This window comes from Hippoglossus hippoglossus, chromosome 21 (assembly GCF_009819705.1).
Source record: "Hippoglossus hippoglossus isolate fHipHip1 chromosome 21, fHipHip1.pri, whole genome shotgun sequence".
NCBI lineage: Eukaryota > Metazoa > Chordata > Actinopteri > Pleuronectiformes > Pleuronectidae > Hippoglossus > Hippoglossus hippoglossus.
In genome coordinates this window covers 11,283,369-11,302,425 of record NC_047171.1, presented here as the reverse complement: position 1 = coordinate 11,302,425, position 19,057 = coordinate 11,283,369, and the positions used below count along the sequence as shown (strand labels likewise).

Genomic DNA, 19,057 nt, shown 5'->3' with positions numbered 1-19,057 from the left:
CACCCACCCTTTTTAATACTCTCCTCACTGTCAAGCTATTAACAGTGGTTTAAAGTACATTTACTCGAGTACTGTACTTAAGTACACATTTGAGGTAATTGTATTTTACTACATCTCAGCAGGAAATATTGTACTTTTTACTCCACTACAGTCACACGTACGCAAATGTGGAGTGAACATCGCGGGTCAAAGTTCACCAAAGTTGAACTCCACAGGAAGCCACGCTACAATTTGCCACGCCACAGGAAGTGAATGTTTTATTCAATCGCACAGATTGGAAGTGAATGGGGGGGCGAAGGTTTGCCGCTGCTTTGTTAACATACTGTATGTGTGACCGAGTCCTTAATTCTGAGTGTTTGTGATAAACTAAAGGATGAACTGTTCTTTGATGTGTTGAGAAAAACACAAAATCGACACAAAAATCTGCAGCAGTAAAATGCAAAATACATATTAATGCAGCAGTGATATGAATCATTATTATTACTGCACCATGAGTAAATCTGAATACTTCTTCCAGCATTGGCTATTAAACATTTATGCAAAAATTCCATTCCAAAGCTGTATTTTTTTTGTGGCTGCCCTGTTACATTATGTGGAAATATTCCAGATGTCTTGAGATTCAACTTTTTATACACATTTCTCCAGTGTGAACCCCCCCCTGTCGAACTCTGTATTCACTTTATCAATGTTTTGTTCCAGGAATCTTCAGATATTGAATATTACCTCAGGATTTTACCTGTTGAGAGTCTAAGGACTGAAACATGGTTCGTAAAGTGAATAAAAGTGATTATTTCACATCCAAAGTTTATGATGTGCCACACAAGTCTAAAAATCTGTCTGGAAACATTATGATCTCCGTGAGAAGTAAAACAAAAGACTTTCTGCTGATCTGAACATTGTCTGGCTGCACAGCATCAGTTTATAATGACAGACCCACTGGTGAATCAGCAAGATGGAACAGAACCATGAGTGAGACACATTTTTAGTAATAACTGTAGAACTCAAACCACTATAGAATCTGTGAAACAACACTGTGTATAATGCCACATAACACACTTACAAAAAGGTAAACACACACGCAAAGGTATGCACATATGCACATTACACCCCCTGTCCAAACAGACACACAGGCTAAACACCTCAATTACAAAACAAACAGGGACAACTGTCGCTGCCCCTCCACCCCTCCGCCCCTCCTCCACACCCCACCACTCACCTTGCCACATAGCTGAGGATGTGGGCGCGGATCACCATGCCAGCCCTGCGCCGCACCTCTTCCCTCTCCTTCTCCAGCCTTTGCTCCAGGGCCTCCTTCAAAAACACCTGCGGAACGAGGGGCAACGCCACGGCCGACGAGCAGGGACAGGGACACAGAGTGAGAGGGGGGATGAGGATGGGGAAGGAAGGAGTGGAAGGAGACAGGATGGGTTAGTTCCTCTTCTTGGTAAGGGAGTTCTAAAAGAGGGCCTGCAGAGATGTGAGGGCCCCCCTGTTGTCTGTTGGCAGCACCCTGTGCCCAATGCAAAGGAGGCTGTGGTGCAGCTGAGGCTTCGCAGACTATAGACGCCCTCCAGGGCAGCGGAGCAGAGCAGATGGGCACACTGGCACTGGGACTGCAGTGTTGCTGCTAAAGCCGCTATTGCAGAGCCTCATTGTGTTGGGGGCGTCCTTTCCTGAGCGTCTCCCTACTGCTGCTGCTGCTACTGCTGCTGTGTTGGTAGCTCGACTGACGTGCAAAGGCAGAAAAGGCACCGAGAGGGAGGGGAGAGGCAGGGAGAGGAGGGATGGAGGGATGAGGGGGAGGGATAGTGGCTGGTGTCCAGATAACAAGCCACACCCCTCCTTGCTCTTATGAAGGAAGGAGGAAGAGTTTTGTTAACCCTTCCCTTCCTCCAGGAGACTTTATTCTAAGTTAGCACTATCTCTGAGAGACGCACGGCAGCTCACAAGTCCTCCTGAACCGAAACGCTCGGAAGACATGGACAGACAGTAGTGACATGATATTACAAGAGATAATCGGATTTGATCTGTCTGACCATGCTATCAGAAGTATAAGTGAGGGGTGGGGGGGTGTTGTGTGTGTGTGTGTGTTCATGTCCCAGATGTTCCACTAATCAAAGGGTCCCACAGCTGCAGCCCGGCCTGCCTCTGTAAAGTCTGTGAGAAGGAAGCTTCCTCTCCATCCACATCCTTCCCACGTCTGTAAAACAAATGGGACACACACACACACGCAAACGCACACACACTCCATCCTTGCAACATGACCCAAGCCCCCCAATTCTGAGCACACACACTTCCTCTCCACACTTATAATTACACACAGATTGTTTCTCGAAAAAGGAAATTTCGACCCTTTCTGTCTCTCAGCCCCTTTCACAACACAACCCACGCTGCATTTCCCTGAGACCAAAAATATTGTGCTGCCATCAAACACACACGCACAGAATGACTCACACACGAGCCTCTTTGCTCCTTCTCTTTTAATCCACAATATACAATCTATACTCTGTAAAGTGGAGGAACGGGGTCCCTGAAAGCAAAATTAAGTTTTACCCACACAGAGGAAAAATTATTTCTCTATAAGTCAGTAAAAGACAGTGACACCAAAGATGTACACTGTCTGCATGTGTGAGAAATGTAATATACATAGGCATGTGCATATTAGCGGTTATGCACCATATACTTATTAGGAACCAACACATGGTTCACATCAAACCGGACGTTTATATTTCACTCTGCCATGGGAGCAGCTGACACTGTTCATAGTTTGCAAACCCAAACAGGGGAATTACAACAAAAACTGTCCAAACGGGAACCAACAAATCTGAAACGTCTCAGTGGTTTTTACAGCCTCGGAGGAACCACAACTTAGAGCAGGAAGTCACGTGGGACAAATGTGGATTAAGCTGATTTCGAAGAAAGGCCATAAAAAAGAGACGCTTTTATTTATATATCCCCTCTTTCTGCTTTGTGGAGAGCAATTCTGCTGAGTCGAAGCAAATCCGAGGTTTTTTCTGTCCAGATCAAAGGAGGCTTTAAAGGTAAATCGTCCGCGGAGAGCGCAGAGATGTGTGGGAGATGATAATTGTTTGAAATAAAGAGAGAAAAAGAGATAAGCATCCCTGACAGCTGAATTACCACAGATGGGAGATCATGATGTGATAATTACATTTCTAAGATGAACGCTCAAGATGTTGCTTTCAAGTTCACTCAGCTGCAACGTCTCATCCCTGTAGACCCTCGCCGGGAGTTCAGTTTATTAAATCAACAACCCGGCGAGTGTCAGGAGGCTAACACTCTTCCAGCTACAGTAACGCTGCCTCAGGATTACTGTAAGCCCCCGCGCTGGGTTACAATTACAGGAACAGTTGTTGGTGTCAGGGTTTTTAGGAGTAGCCATGTAACTCTGTGGTCGCCAATGGGAGAGGAGAAGATTGACCACAACCGGCCAGAGAAATCCTTGAGACATGAGTCAGGGTGGGGGCCGTCCACACTGTGGCACAAATTAACAGCTTGGGAATGACGGCAGCTTGATTCCTGAGAAAGAATCTGAACCAGTGGGAACAAAACTGAAACAATCCGCTCCAAAGATTTTCTTCAGACCGATGCATCTTTATGAATTCGTGTGTATTTTATATCTGTCTTGTTTTAGAAAATAAGCTTAAAGGTAGAGGAGAGTCCATAGTACAGGAAAACATAAGCAGACATTTCACCTGATCCCTAGGACTTTTCATCTGTATTGTTTTCTGCTTGAAGCCTGCAAGTCTATCCTGTCTGAGCGTGTGTGCTTTTGTACATTTATTAAACACACAGTGGGGACAAACATCCGTTCACACAGTCGCAGGACTCATAATACTTCCAGATAAAAGGCCGTCGAGCACAAAGTAAAACATTAAATCTCAAGGGTAAAAGTTCTTGATTCATGTTTGGAATAAAGCTGAGTGTTAGGTTAAGGTTCAGGGTGGGGCTGGGTCGGGGTAGTGGTTACGGTTACTGTAATTATTCATGGCACGAATGTAAGTCAATGCAATGTCCTTCAAAGTGACAAAAACATGCTCGGGCATGTGTGTAGTGCACTCTGAGTTTGTGTTTGTGTGCTCACTGCTGTGTATTATGAAAAATACACACTGTATTCTGTCTGTATGCAAGCAGGAGAGCTTTTGTGCACATATGCGTATATGAACTTGTATCCACATCAGTGTGTGTGTGCTTCACCTTTGACTTCCCCAGCTGCCACTCTTTCTTGGATTTGTCGTGGAGCATGAGAAGCTCTGAGCAGCACTGCTTCTCATCATCTGAGTGGATTTTGCTCTTCATCATCATCATCTTGTACCTGTGGAAACAAACACACACACACACACACATAAAATATAGCAGAAATCGGATCCTGCACGCTCGAATCCTCCTGCAGCTGCCGTGGGTTCATTTCCGGCCTTTCTATTCTTCTTGCTCTAATTGCATTGCTGAGCTGACCTTTCCCCCTTGTCCAACACTACATTTTACCGTTGACCCTGTGTTAACTTACATGCGACTAGAAACTTTATCTTTCTTGAATTGTCATTTTCTGTGTATTTATATATCTTCTTACCTGCTGTAAAAGTCCATAAAGGTTCTGCGGACAGGGAACCCAGCCCTGCGGATCTTCACAGTTTCCAGCATCCCAGAGTATCTCAACTGGTTAAGGACGATGTCGGGGTCAAACTGGTTGGCCTTCTGGAGATGACAGACAACAAGATAACATGAGAGCTGCAGACAATAAAACATATTGGCTAAAACACCAACAACCTATGTTTACCTAATTATTCATTTCTTTCTGCATTAGCTGTACACTGGAGGTTGACCTCCCCAGAGAACCTGTTCAGGACAATTGATGTTTTGGATGTTTGTGTTCCCTAAACCTAATCTGCCTCAGTATGTGTGTTAGTGGAGGATATGAGACACCGAACCACAGCAGGTAAACATAACCCTACACTGTTGAGCCCACACACCTATTCAAATGTTCTTTCTGCTGAGTCAAGTTAAACTTGAACTAAAAAGTTAATTACCATGGTGAGTGCTATCATTTTACACTAACAGTCAGGTTACTGCAAAGAAAACACACACGAGCCAACATGGAGAAACCTGAACGGTGTTGAGCAAGACCTCTCCAAACAGGACGGCCTTTTCATTCTAGAATAATCAGATGCATTGTCCACAGGGTCTGTTTCACCAATGATCCCCGGGTCTGCTTATTATAGAGGATCTGTGATGTCTGCCGCCATGCACCTCCACACTGGGCAGGCTGCCTGATCGCTCAGAGGGTCCACATGAAGGGCACACGGTGCTGGATAAGCCCCGAACAGGACCACAGCATTCCCCAAAGTGTCAATCTAATAACAGGCTAATGCCACTATGCATGGAAACAGACACACTTGTATACACAGGCACTTTGCATGTGTTCGTGTTCATAATCAAACTCTGCTCTTCAGATGAGGACTTATGCAGCTGAAAGAGGTGCGGCACGTCGACTTGTGGGGTGAAGTCAAGCTGACCCTTCCCTCAGTAACATTTACTCCAAGGAGAGCTGGTGCATGCACATCACACAAATACATTGCATGTAAATGTGTGTGTGTTTGCACTCGTGGAATCATGTCAGAGAACCGTGCATGCAATCCTGTCATTCTGCAGGATTAACAGAGGCGCGGCTTGTTCCATCACGACCTGACGAAGACAGGTGACAATGTGAGACAGAGCCAATGAGAGCAGGGGACAGACGAGAGGAGGGGGGGGGGGGGGGTGCAAGGAGGCCGAGAGGGCGACAGCACCGCTTCCATGCTAATAAGTGAGCGAGAGGGTGTGGAATGACGCATTAGGAGTGGGTGGCGAGGTGGCGAGGTGCAGAGAGACGGGGACAATCACCTCACTGTGTGCATTAATAAGTAACTAACAACTCTGAGCAGCCGGTTAAAAAGAAACTGATTATACAAAAGTCAAAATAATTCCATGTCAAGAATGAGCATAGAATCTGTGATTTTGAGAGGAGCGGTGGAAGAGAGGCCTCGTAAATCAATGTCCGACTTAGGTCTCTTATCTCGGCATTCCACCGGTGCAGCCAGATCAGCGGAGCATCAGCCGCCGCAGCAGCAGTCAGCGGTGACCTCTGACCTTTGGTAGAGGCGCTTAAGTGGCAGGAATGTGCTGGTACACAGCCCGTTTTTTATTTGACTTTGCATAATGTGAGTCTTTGCACCAAAGCAGCGGAGCGATAGTTTATTAGTGAAGAAAAGTGTTACTGTACAATTCAAGTGGAACATTTATACGACTCTGCAGTAATGAGTGTAAATGACTTCTTCTTTAATGGGAGTCTTAAGAGCAGCTAAACAGCAAGACTCAATATTAGCTCTGAGCAATGGGAGCTATGAATAGCGGGGGTTTAACTTTGCAGGCGCTGACCTTGACAAGACCTGGCAGGGTTTCTGGCATTTTCTTTTTTTTTTTTGTGCAATGAAATTTGCATGACCTACCTTGTCCATGTTTGGTTTGATGCAGCGTACGAAGAAGGGGTTGGAGGCACTTAGTGTGGCCATCAGGGAGTGGAGGGAGTCCTGAAACACATCAGCAGCAGGAGGATAAAGATCAGGACAGCAGAGGAGCTCGTGATTCAGTCCAAACATATTCATTTATGTACACAAGTCATCATAACCGCGCTTCTCCCTTTGTAGCCGATGACAAGTGAAGATAAATCAAGAGAAGCTGTTCATTAATTATGTGTGTTTACAGGGCTCCGATTTAAAGAAGCTAGTAAAGTAAGACAAACATCTCAAAATACTCCATCGCATCAATAAAGCTGCTTTCAGACATTTACTCGGCCCCGGATGTTTTCCTGAATTTTTCTTGAGGGGCCGCATGTGAAGATGTAAATTCTGTTGCTCTGGACATTTTCCTGAACTTTTCCTGCCAGACCCCTTGTCAAATGTCAGCCCATGTGAAAATACAGCAGAAAACTTTACGTAAAATTAAGCGAACGGGGACATTTTTGACGTTTCGAACATGTGTTGGACGAAAAAACTGTAAGAACACGAATATCTCAGGATAAAAAAGAGGAGCCATGCACGTAGAAGACGACAAGGAAGATGTCAACATGTCTGAAAACAGCTTATGTTAAATACAGAAAGTTTAATTTCTGTAAAAAACAACAACAACAAAATATACTTCAAGTATCAAAAGTATTGAGTAAATGTACTTCCTTATTTTACATGGTATTAGTCAGCCCATACTTAGAGACACATGTACAAACACAAACTACGAGGACCCTTGAACTTCGCATTCTATATCAGCCTCGCTCTCGCCGCTGCCTCAGACAGTCTGTCTCCAGCGAGGCCGGGCCTGGCAGAGCTGAGCGTGATTGGCCCTCGGTTGGCCCCTCTCTGCCCAGCCATCAACCATAATCCCCCCGGCTTTAGAGACTGTAGGCCAGGGCAGCCGGCCAAAATCCTCCCCCTGCTCCTTTCTCTCCACACTGCACTAAGAACATGCTAAGCTAACGCCCCCCCCCCCCCCAACCACCACCAGCCTGCCTGACAACCACATATTTCATCCGTCCCATCACCCATAACAGAAAGCCTTCTCCTCCCCGCTCTGTCTCTCCATTATTTCTATTCCTCCGTGCCCCCACGCTCACATTCATCATGCCAACATTACAAGCCCAGTGTTACGGGTTAAGTGATCATCATATGCAGCAGCACATGGGAGACAATTAACTGGTTGTCTGTGTGATGACACAATCACACAACCATGGAGCTGCGAGTGATATTTAGGCCACAGAAGCTTCAGTCTCACCCTGAACTGAGAGCTGACGGTGGGCTTGCGTCTGGCCGTGCCCATCTTCAGGGTCTCGTCTCCGGTCCGGCTGCCGACACGCTCGAAGAGGTCGTAGATGAAGTCAAGCCTGCAGACACACGCGGCGCAGAACAGGGGGGGGTGTGAGATTCTGTGTCACTGTCCGAATCATACAGGTGTGTGTTCAGTGACGCAGAGGAGAGTGAGAAATAGCCAACCTGCTGTCCTTGAGAATAAACAAGATGTCGTCTCTGAAGGTGTCTCTGTTCTTCTCCAGGATCCCTCGCACATCATAAAGCACCTACACAGGCGAAAACACGAAGATTAAGTCACAGTGAAGTTTGTTTTTTAAGATATAAGAAATAAAACTTAACAGGTGTTACAGCAAGACAATAAACAGCTAAAATAAACTAATATATAAACTATATAAATTATACATGCTGTATTATAGTTCTGGCCATATACACGATTTATGCCATGTGAAACAGTTATGTATACGTAGAGGTAATGGACTTGCAATATGATGCAAAGTGTAGCAGTAATTTAACATAATCCAGGTTGATCAAATATTCTGCAAAGCGACACAACTTCAAGTCATAAAGGTCAGTGGCTGATATCTTCAGAGCTCAATGTGATGTTCTGAAGACATGAAAATAATATTATGCAACACATATTTACTTTTTTGTTGTTGTCAGGCTGTTTAAATATTTTATTCTATATTAAACATCTTTATTTATATTTATTTACCTCAGCGGTATTGGTATTTGGGACATGGTTTCTGAGTAAGATGTACTAGAAGAAAATAAAGTGTGTGTATATGTGCACATACAAGTTCTGCAGCTACTTGGGGAGCAGATGCACAGAAGTGCTGAAAATGAAAACTTAAAAAAACTATTTTGTATTTATCTATCTTCTGCAGGATCGTTATCGAGAGGGTAATTGCTGTTTTCAGAAGAGAACATTTACACATATCTGCACAAAGTGAGATATGAAAGGGGATTGTGAATGTGTGCGTGTGTGTGTGTGTGTGAGTTGTGTGTGTGTTTAGGGCTCTATGTGAACAAAGTCGAGGGGGGCAGGGCCTCTTCAAGTACAGCACAGCGCCTGTGAGTTAATTCAGTCACCTGTTGAGTTCTTTTCAGGCTTCGTCTTAGCAACACGACATTCCTCTGCCTGCCCTGATCCACAGTAATGCACCCTGAGCTTGTGTTAGCGTGCTCACCGCTGTGCTTTGTGTGTATGCATTTGCATTGTGAACATTTCATACAACATATTTATAAAAAGATATCCTTAGTAATATCATGAAAAAACTGCAATCTGTGTCTGTATGCAAGCAAAAGATCATTTGTGCACACATGCTTACATGAGCTTGTACCCACATCTGTGTGTGTGTGTGTGTGTGTGTGTGTGTGTGTGTGTGTGTGTGTGTGTGTGTGTGTGTGTGTGTGTGTGTGTGTGTGTGTGTGTACTATAGTCCAATATCAACCCCTATCTCCAAACCTCAAGTTTCATGAGGAGCATGAACCACAAAGGCAATTGCACACAGTGTGAAGGCAAACACTTTTCAGGTGGTGAGTGTAATCATGTCTTATCATGCATACAGCCACCACTGAATCCACAGAAATAAAAATATAGTTAAGTGGATTTGTAAAAATTGAGTCTTTGCCTTTGAGACGCAAGCGTTTTAATTTACTACCTGTGAGTTAATCAGGGTGTTAGTGTCCTTCTTGTTTCTCTCATTGTCACGTCTGACAACGGGAGACTTCCCTATCAAATGAAGTGCATTTTTGTGGCACCACACAGTCAAATCTTCGAGAGAATGCCACGCCTCCCCCCGGCTAAACTCACAGCACCGTTTCAGATAACAGTAGGAGCTTTCAGACGACCACACTCTGCACAGAGGCACACTGCAGAAAGAGAGAGAGAGAGAGAGAGAGAGAGAGAGAGAGAGAGAGAGAGAGAGAGAACAACCGGCTGGCCTGCCTGTCTTCTCTGAACCAAGTCATTACCATAGACAGCCGTGCCAGGCTTGTGACTGAGCTGCCACGCTCACACTGAGGAGACCTTGTCTACAGGCAGGCTTCATAAGGCCATTCTTTGTCACAGTAAATCTCTCTACTCTCCCATATTCACTTTTTTCTCTCCTCATCTCTTTTACCTTCACGAACACTTAGGTCAGGAGAAACCGCCGCCACAGTAAGAGAGGACGACAGAGAGGCTGTTTCAAAGACGACACTACTGACCATCCAGAAAGAACCCAACCTCCCAAACCTATTCATTCATTCTCTGTCTCTCTCTCTCTTTTGCTGTGTGTGTGTGTGTGTGTGTGTGTGTGTGTGTGTGTGTGTGTGTGTGTGTGTGTGTGTGTGTGTGGTTGTGTGTGTGCATGTGCATTGTTAATGACCTCTCCGGCATAGTGCTTGATGCCAAACTGGTGGTCAGTCACTCGAGGCTTCACATAGTACAGGTTGGTCTGAGGAGAAAGAACAAAGAGACCAGTGAGTGAGATTTAGAAAACGCTGCTCATGTCGACTTGATCAGTTCTAATCAAATGAGGCACAGGACACAGAACATTGAGTCCTGTAATGTTAGTTCAGAGGGAAAGTGCACGATCACATCAGCAACTACCTGACGTGACACAGGAGCAAATCATGTTCACATGTTCTGTATTAAAGTTTTATTCAAATTACGCAGCAAACGACGATTGAACAATCGTGATCCATTAAAAGTGATCAATACATACATTGGAAGGAAAAATACATTTTAACCATTTAATCGTTTTGAGACATTTTAACGAAAAATTGTTACATAGTATATCTTTAAATTATACTTTATAATCTGGTGTAATAATAATAATAATAATAATAATAATGTTGAAAATGTATCAATAATTGTACAATGACAACTATTTTCAAAAAGTTGTTATGTCTGTTTCTGTTTGTTGATTTGACTAAATATTCAGACGGGAAACAAACAAAAACAAATAAATAAATGTAGAATGATACAACACAGAGAAAACAACAAATCCTCACATTTGAGACATGTGAGAACATTTGGTATTTTGCCTGAGAGATGATTAAAAATAGTCAAGGTTTGTAAAAATTGTTGTTGATGAGTTTTCTGTTGATCTATGAATCATTTCAGCAGTTAAAAAAAACACCCCTGGCTTTAAGTGAGGCAAACAATCTCCAGCTCATGCGACCATGACCTTAAACAACGTAGCACATGGATGAGCGGCGGAGGAAGAAACCTCAGGGAGAGGTCAGCCGTTTTTTTCCCCCGCCTACTCCTCTGTTTTTCCCATCAGCCATAGAAACTTTTTCGGAGGAGACTCTTTTCTCCTGCACACAATGCCAATCAGGCCCGATCACATTTCAGCATTGTAGTGTTTGCATGTGAGGGGAGGGAGGGAGGGAGGGGGGGGTGTGTGCGAAGCCCTGCACAGACGTTCGGCGGGGAACACCGAAGGCAACAGGTGATTCATCAGATGGGAGAAAGGTTTAACTCTTTGAGGCCGTCTGAGCTGGTGGGTGGTAGAGACGTGGATCATTTTTTATGACTTTGCAAGTGTCTGCCCGGGAGGGACGGGACGGGGGGATGGATGTATGTAAGCTTTTGGTGTGTGCGTGTGGACTCACTGCGTGTCGACTGTGCAGCTTCTCCAGAAGGGTGAGGTCTGTGCCTTTGGGGAAGCGGCTCTCCTCGTTGATAAGAGCCAACATGCCCAGTTTCTGAAGAAAGGGAGACAGACAGACGCACAGGCAGACGGAGGAGTCATGACGGAACTAGTTATAATTCCATCGGGACACATCTGGCAGCTTTTTGGTGTAACAATACATTCAGGAAACAGCACAGTAATTCACTGAGCTTGCTCCTTTATCCAGAAAGACTGGGGTCACGGTGCAGGCACGGTATCTGGCGGCAACAACTTACTTTACATTCCTGCATGTTCGTAAAGTCACACTGATTAACAGCGATCCTCCAATCAGACCCACCGAGCAAAACCACACGTCTATTCACAATAAGGTGGTTGTAGGGTTATTTTGTCTTCCCTTAAAGTTTCCTAGCTCGGGATCTCGCCCCAGAGATCTTTGAGACATGAGCCCACCTCTGCAGGGGCTCAGCTTCAACCGCCATTATAACATAAAATAACACAACATTGTCTTTACGCTCTGCTATGGCCATACCTCTATAACCACCGCACTGGTGTATATTACTGTGCATACAACATGCAAAATGGGACTGTGTAATGATAGGGTGGGAGATGGGGGTCAATGTAAGCACAGTGTGGCGTCTGGGTCAGCACGCTCTGGCTGGCGGTCGGTCCTAGTGGTGACTTTGCTCCCCCACTCTCTCTCTGTCTGTTACCTTCTCTATGAGATCCAGACACTCGGCGTTATCCATCCAGTCTATGGCCTCCCACTGGATCCCCTCCCTGTGAGGACACACACACACACACACACACACACACACACACACACACACACACACATGATGTGTATATATAAACACAAACAACGAGAAGACACAATGGCTGCATTGTTCCCTGTGATCATGTGATGAAATGAGCCATGTCCAGGCTGTTGGCCCATTATACAAGAAAACAACTGTCTGGGGGAGGAACTGAGCTGATTCCAAACCTCTGGCAGTTTTCCTGTTTCGCCCCCGCCCCTATCTGTCTGTGGGACCTTCACTAGCACATGCAAATCCTTCATTTTCTACTCATCCACCAGCGTACAACACTGATCTGTAGAAATCTCAACTGTTATTAGACACGTTGACGCCTCTACCTGTTGTACTCCAGCTGCTCCAGCGAGAAGATGTGCTTGTTGAAGTACTCCTGGAGTTTCTCGTTGGCGTAGTTGATATTAAACTGTTCAAACCGGTTCACCTGCAGGACGAGCAAACAGTTTGCAAACCATCAGTTCTGCAGCTCAGGCAAATCAACTCAAACCAGTTCATCCATGGCAAATCAACTGCACGCTGACAAGCAAGTCTATCACCCCCGCCAGCACGGTTATGTTTTCTGTTTTTGTTCGACTGGTAGTTGGCAGAATTACGACAAAACTGCAAGAGGGATTACCACGAAACCTGGTGGGAGTATGCGGTGTGGGTCAGGGAGGAACCCATTCAAATTAGGTGCAGATACAGGTTTTTTTTTCACTTTCTTTAAAATTGCGAAATAGGGAGTTTTCAACATTTTGGTCGATTTAATTCATGGATTTTGATGGAAAAAAATCAAGATCATGGAGTTTAAGGGGTCTGATATTTATGAGTATGATGATTATTAACTCTGTACTATCAATTATCCCAGTTTATTTATGTTGTTAAGTTTGAACATGAACAACCGACACCCTAGTTAAAAGGCCAAAACAAACACATGGCTATCATTAAAAACAAGATATGCAAGTCACATTTAGACACTTTACACCCAGTATATATTTCTAAATATGCTGCAAACACCATGTAATGTTTACTTTATGCTTTTAATACTAATAAACCCTTAATCTACTTTATCATTAAAGTATGTCTGTGTTATGATCAGGTTTGATTGATAGTGATCAACCAATCCATCAAATGCCATTACATTCTGATTCAACTGTCACTAAATCCTAGAAGAAGGTGTCATGTTATCGAAGCAGCCAATGGGCCTCATGCGTGAACAAGTCTTACATGTTCTTCAGTGGCATGTGTGAGTGATGCCACTGACTGTGCGTAGTTTCAACGTTTGTTTTCATACTTGTAAAATGTCTCCTTAGCACAAAGAAAAATGTATGTGTGGTCCAGACCTGTCGTACGAGTCATGTTCAGACAGTCCATCTTTTCCCCTCAGGGTGAAAAACACCCCTGAAATGATGAATCTGGAGTTTAAATAACAACGTGTTTCAGGACAAAATGTACAGTAAAGGTATGAGGATTGTTACGTAGGTGTCTGACAAGATTCATCCTCTGTTGCACCTGACAGCATATCATCAAGTTTTCAGGGCCTCTAAAACATGATTTAGGTTTTATTTCGGTGGGTGAATTCTGCGAGCGAGCGAGCGTTCACCTCAAAGTTCTCGAAGCCAAAGATGTCCAGGATGCCGATGGACTTGAAGTTGTCCTTCCCCTTAATCTTCTGGTTGATCCTCATTATGATCCAGGAGAAACACTGAGAGTAAAGCGCCATGGCAACCGAGTCACGGGAGTCCACCGCCTGCGAACCGGGACATGAAAAAATGAACATAACCGTGGATACCAAGCCAGGCATAAATAATCTGAGAGAGGAAACTTTGCAGAATGTGTAGTAAACCCAAGACTAATTATATCAGATGGTGGTTAAAGTGGTTAAAAACAATACTAGGTTTGATTGTGTGTGTGTGTGTGTGTGTGTGTGTGTGTGTGTGTGTGTGTGTGTGTGTGTGTGTGTGTGTGTGTGTGTGTGTGCATGCGGGCGTGTGTGAGGCCACAGTGCCTGAAAAACAAATACTGCTTTGGAGACAAAGGTGTGTTATGTCAGCGCCTGTCTGCAGGTAAGACATTGTCTGTTTTCACAACAGACAGCATCCTTTATCACCTACATATCTGCAGAGTGACGCACTGCACATCAGTTTTTGTCATATTATATTGTCATATAGGACAAATCAAAATACTGTGTAAACATGCTCTTGTATTGACTCAAGTCTTATTAGCGAAACAACAACTTCTATATTACACGTGTCCACAGATAGGAAAAGGCCACAGACGCACCAGGGGCACAGTGATAGTGAACAGAGGCAGCGATATGAGGTGCATTTAGAGGAACTTTATTTTGTACGGAGGTTTTGAGTCCTCAGCAAACATTATAATAATAATAAACCCGAGGACACTTTACAATAAATCATATATAAACACTCGGAAATTAAAGTAAAACCAAAGTTATAATGGATTAAGAAGCAAAGACAAACCTAAAATACATCAAAAGTAAATACATGAATAAGTTAAAAATAAGTAAAACCCAAGGTTATAATTTAATAAAATTAAAGAGGACTGAGAGAACTTTATGAGGTGAAGTTGGGTAAAGTGATCTAAACAAATGTGTTTTGATTTGAGATTTGAATGTGGTCCAAAACATGATATTTGAAATTTGAACGGAACATATAAGAAACAACTTAGCGAATAATATCTGCTGACGAGGACAAGAGAGTAAATGAACTTGGATTTGTGATTGATTTGTCGACTATCATAAGAGAGACCTTATTTTTCAGTGTGGCTGTAACTCCACTCTCTCAGCAGTCCAAAAGCAAGTTTTAAAAATATATTTTTTGACCCAGCTATGATTCTCTCCTCTCCTCTCAGCAAGACGCCATCTGTGTATGTGCATAAAAAGCTGGAGCTTGCCAGCGACACTTCCTCTGTGGACATTGTGCTTGAATTAAAAAGAAAACAAGAGAGTGGTGGTTGCGGTGTGTGCACTGTATTTGGGGCAACAATGCTAGCGGGGCTTTTGAGCCATCAATCACAACCTCTCGCAACTAGCGGGTGTGAACATGAGCGCCGGTGGCTCCAGGATCTCCGTCACAGGGGTGAGAAGAATGGCTGTTTGTCGGGGATTTAAGGAGGGGTAGGGGGTCTTACTGCAAGCAGTGGTGGGGTGGGTGACCCCTGGCCGCTGTGAGAAGAAGCCTTTCTTGCTGACTCCAGGGCTGGAATAATGAAGTCTATTAAGAGACAAGCTGCTTCAAAGGCCGGGCAGAACATGCGGCAGCAGGGCGACAGCACAAGCTCTTTGTCTGGCCATGAAAAGCTTTCTTGTGAGTTTCGTGTCGCTGTGATAATAGCAAAGGTCCATTCTGCATATTCTCTGACCTTATCGTGTACGAGTGGGCCGAGGAGCTCGAGCTCGGCCAAAAAAGGGGGCTTGTGTGATGCCTCAGAATGCTTTACACATGCAGACGAAGAGTTGTGGAAATGTACACTTTAATTACAGACGGAGACAGGAGTGAATTACTGCACCGACGTCTTTGGGGTGTCTGGCCGCGCCGCCTCCAGAGGAGAAGACTCTCGCTTGGGCCCCAGTCATTGGCTCTATTGTGCTTTTTCACTCAGATCACTATCATGATGGCTTCATTGTGCCAGGAATCCAGCAGACAAAAAGCAGGAAATGGCCGGGAGTCACGCAAGGGATCTGGAGAGGCATGTGGGGGGAGAGCGCCGGAGAAAGGCTGTGTGTGTGTGGGTGTGTGGGTGTGTGTGTCACCAGGACAGGGGGAGGGAGAGGGGTGAGGACGGGGGGAGCTGACAAACAGGCATCTACTGTATATTTCAGTGTCTCGACTCAGAACAATCCCCAGCACCTAATCCCAAGATAGGACGAGGAAATCTGGGTAATGAGGGTGGGAAAGCAGGATTTGTTCCATGTTGGCTTTCTGATTCTTTAATGGGCGCTGGAGGAGGAGGAGGAGGAGGAGGAAGAGGGTTTGGATGTGTCGTTACCTGCTCCACGGTGAGCGGCGAGCAGATCTCCTCCCCTCTGAGGATCATGGAGCGCTGGGTCAAGACCTCCGACAGCTGGAAGGAGTCCAGGCCGAGCAGCTCGCTGACGTTACTGACCACTGAAGCACACACACACACACACACACACACACACTCAGCCGATGTGTGACATACAGCCCCAGACAGGTCAGGTGACCCCTATTGATGTCAAACAACCAATGTGACATAAACACTGTGATCCCTATACAGTCTATAGGCAGCTTCATTCTGCTGCCTTCTCCAGTCACTGTAGTTCACTGCTCCTGTGGAAAAGAGGTCAGACACAGCAAACAAAGAAGCCTTGAGCTCATGTTACAGCCTGTTCAGAGCTCTGTCTGCGAGAGCAACGTCAATCAAACTCAGGGGGCCGCAGGAAAACTGCACAGTGGTCCCACATGAGACTTCTGCAGAAAGAAGTCAACTTAAAGCCACATGTTCCAAGTTTTTCGCCAATTATTTTTTACACAATTTGATAAATATCATGTTAACTTGGGGATCTGATTGGCCCAATACTAAGTTGATACTGATGGTCTCACCCAGGAGCTCGTGAGGTTGAAGACGCTGGCTCCAGTTGTCTGGATACTGAAGGAGAACTTGTTTGGAAGCTCCCTGTTCTCATGAATGAAAATAATTTGGTTCTCTAATAGACTAAGTAGAGTCAGGACCATTATAATTTTAAGTGTTTGTGATTTCCAAATCATTTCCCAGGGATTTGTTTGCTCGACAGAAGTGCACCCAAGTAAATATTCATCCATTATTCATAACCTCCACCAAGGATTTTATGTTTTAATCATGTTTGTTTGTTTATCCACAAAAAACTACTGAGCAGATTACCACAACACTAGTTAGAAGGATGCAGCACTGTGAGATTTGGTGCAGATCTACATAATGACCTGAATTTTGTGAATCAAAAATCAAAGTATTTTAGGGTTGATCTTTACTTAGTTACTGCACTTCTTTTTAATTATATCAGAGAATGGATATTTTGTCTTCATTTAATGTGAGTAGTTTGCAGAAAACTTCTGTGTATATGGTTTATGTATCCGAAACCATTACATGTATATGTAATATTGTGATAAAGTGGTCTCTGAGTGCCCGGATGGTTTAACATGGGATTCATCCATATGTGCTTGCTCTTTGAAAAGAAAATCTCACATGTTCATGTACCCTGCTGTGTACAGACAGTTTATAAAGTGACTAAAGAATTTGTACAAATGAACACAGTCTCTATTCCAGAAAGTTCTCTCCGGAAATTTTCCTGACTTATTAGAACATTGCTTAGATATTACAGCATCCCCAGAATTTATATTGTTATGTCTCTGTGTTCTTCAAGGTATCAACAGCATGGTGCAGATGATGTGTGACACTTTTGTTAACATCAATCTAACACACCCTGTGTAGTAGATCTGCTACATGTTATTGTACATGCAGTATACAGAACTATAATTCCTTCTCTTACCCCCTTTCGACGTGATCTGAGCTCCACCAGCAGTCATGAACTCAATGTTGCCCATCTGGAGAACAGCAGACAGCAGCTTGAACACATCTCTGATCTCCTCCTCACTGAACTCCATCACTTTCAGTGCCTCCTGCAACACGGACAGAGTTGGATACATTAGATAGATGCAATAGATATTAGGACCCATTCAAAACGGGACAGCAGTTAAAAATATTCTTCTATTTTGAGCTATAAAACAACATAAATTAGATTTCGCCTGCAAAGAAAACTTAATTATTTGACTTTATTTCCTCCCAGGCATCTCTGGAAGAGACGTCTGTATTCTGCAAGGTACACTCATGTTAAAGGGTTATAGCGCCCTCTGGAGGTAAATCACACAGCATACATTTGGTGTCCTCTTCCTTTTCCTTACCATGACACTGTCAAAGAGCTGCTTGTCATCCAGACTGCTGTCCTGCATGCAGCCTGACTGGCTCAGGTAGTGATATGACTCAGGACCTTCACACAGTAAGTACAAGTCTGCAACACAGAGAAACGACAACATCATCAATGAGGGAAATAAACTGAATGTATTGACATAAAATAAGTCTCCAGTGTAACCTTGCTAAACCTTTTGTTTTATGATATTCATACTTGACTATACAAAGCAAAGGTTCTGACAATTGAGAAGTCCAATGTATGGCCTATAGATTGGTAAGAATCAAGTAAGAACTGCAAAAATAGCTCCTATTTCTCTTTCATTATTTTGTGTATATTTGAATTTCTAGTGGAACAAGGTCACAGTATTCAAAAACATGGAGTACTCCTTTAAACTCTGTAAAAACGAACCTCTGTGGTCTCTGTCAGCTCCTGCTAACAGAGCGTAGAAGATGTGGTAGTTTCTCTCTCCAGGATTTTGTCGAACCACACGATTCTTGGAAAGAGAGGATAGTTTATTAGAAATGTATTTCAATATTTAAATGATTTTGCTGATGACTCTGGTACGACATGTCACATTGTGGCGGCTGAATGTTCCAACAATACACAACCTTACCTTTTCCAGCAAATCTGATTAGTGAAAGTCAAGGAAAAACAACAACTTTCAGGGTCCTCTGGACAAGATGCTACAGAGATCAGATTTCTGCACAGAATATCTGAATGAACGCTTCAAGGATACAGTCAATGATGCAGCCTCCATGAATGTTTCCATTTTGTGAAAAGTGGAGCTGGATGAACTTCCCAAAGCGACTGGAGTTATTGTTGTAGACAGTCTTAGCGTTTCCGAAAGCTTCCATGATGGGGCTGAAG

General features: G+C 44.1%; 1 protein-coding gene across 1 annotated transcript in view; it reads right to left on the bottom strand.

Moving 5' to 3' along the window:
* Positions 1–19,057, bottom strand: part of myo10l3 (myosin X, like 3) — a 57,021-nt gene that overhangs the window by 11,609 nt on the left and 26,355 nt on the right. The window contains exons 6-22 of the mRNA XM_034573330.1: positions 18,927–19,051; positions 18,804–18,817; positions 18,599–18,683; positions 18,183–18,289; positions 17,771–17,900; positions 16,273–16,391; positions 13,868–14,014; positions 12,609–12,709; positions 12,187–12,253; positions 11,457–11,549; positions 10,223–10,291; positions 8,037–8,119; positions 7,819–7,927; positions 6,504–6,584; positions 4,589–4,713; positions 4,216–4,333; positions 1,217–1,323 (exon numbers count right to left, since the gene is read on the bottom strand). Coding sequence (XP_034429221.1) covers positions 1,217–1,323; positions 4,216–4,333; positions 4,589–4,713; positions 6,504–6,584; positions 7,819–7,927; positions 8,037–8,119; positions 10,223–10,291; positions 11,457–11,549; positions 12,187–12,253; positions 12,609–12,709; positions 13,868–14,014; positions 16,273–16,391; positions 17,771–17,900; positions 18,183–18,289; positions 18,599–18,683; positions 18,804–18,817; positions 18,927–19,051 — 1,680 coding nt within the window. The remainder of the gene's footprint in view (positions 1–1,216; positions 1,324–4,215; positions 4,334–4,588; positions 4,714–6,503; positions 6,585–7,818; positions 7,928–8,036; positions 8,120–10,222; positions 10,292–11,456; positions 11,550–12,186; positions 12,254–12,608; positions 12,710–13,867; positions 14,015–16,272; positions 16,392–17,770; positions 17,901–18,182; positions 18,290–18,598; positions 18,684–18,803; positions 18,818–18,926; positions 19,052–19,057) is intronic.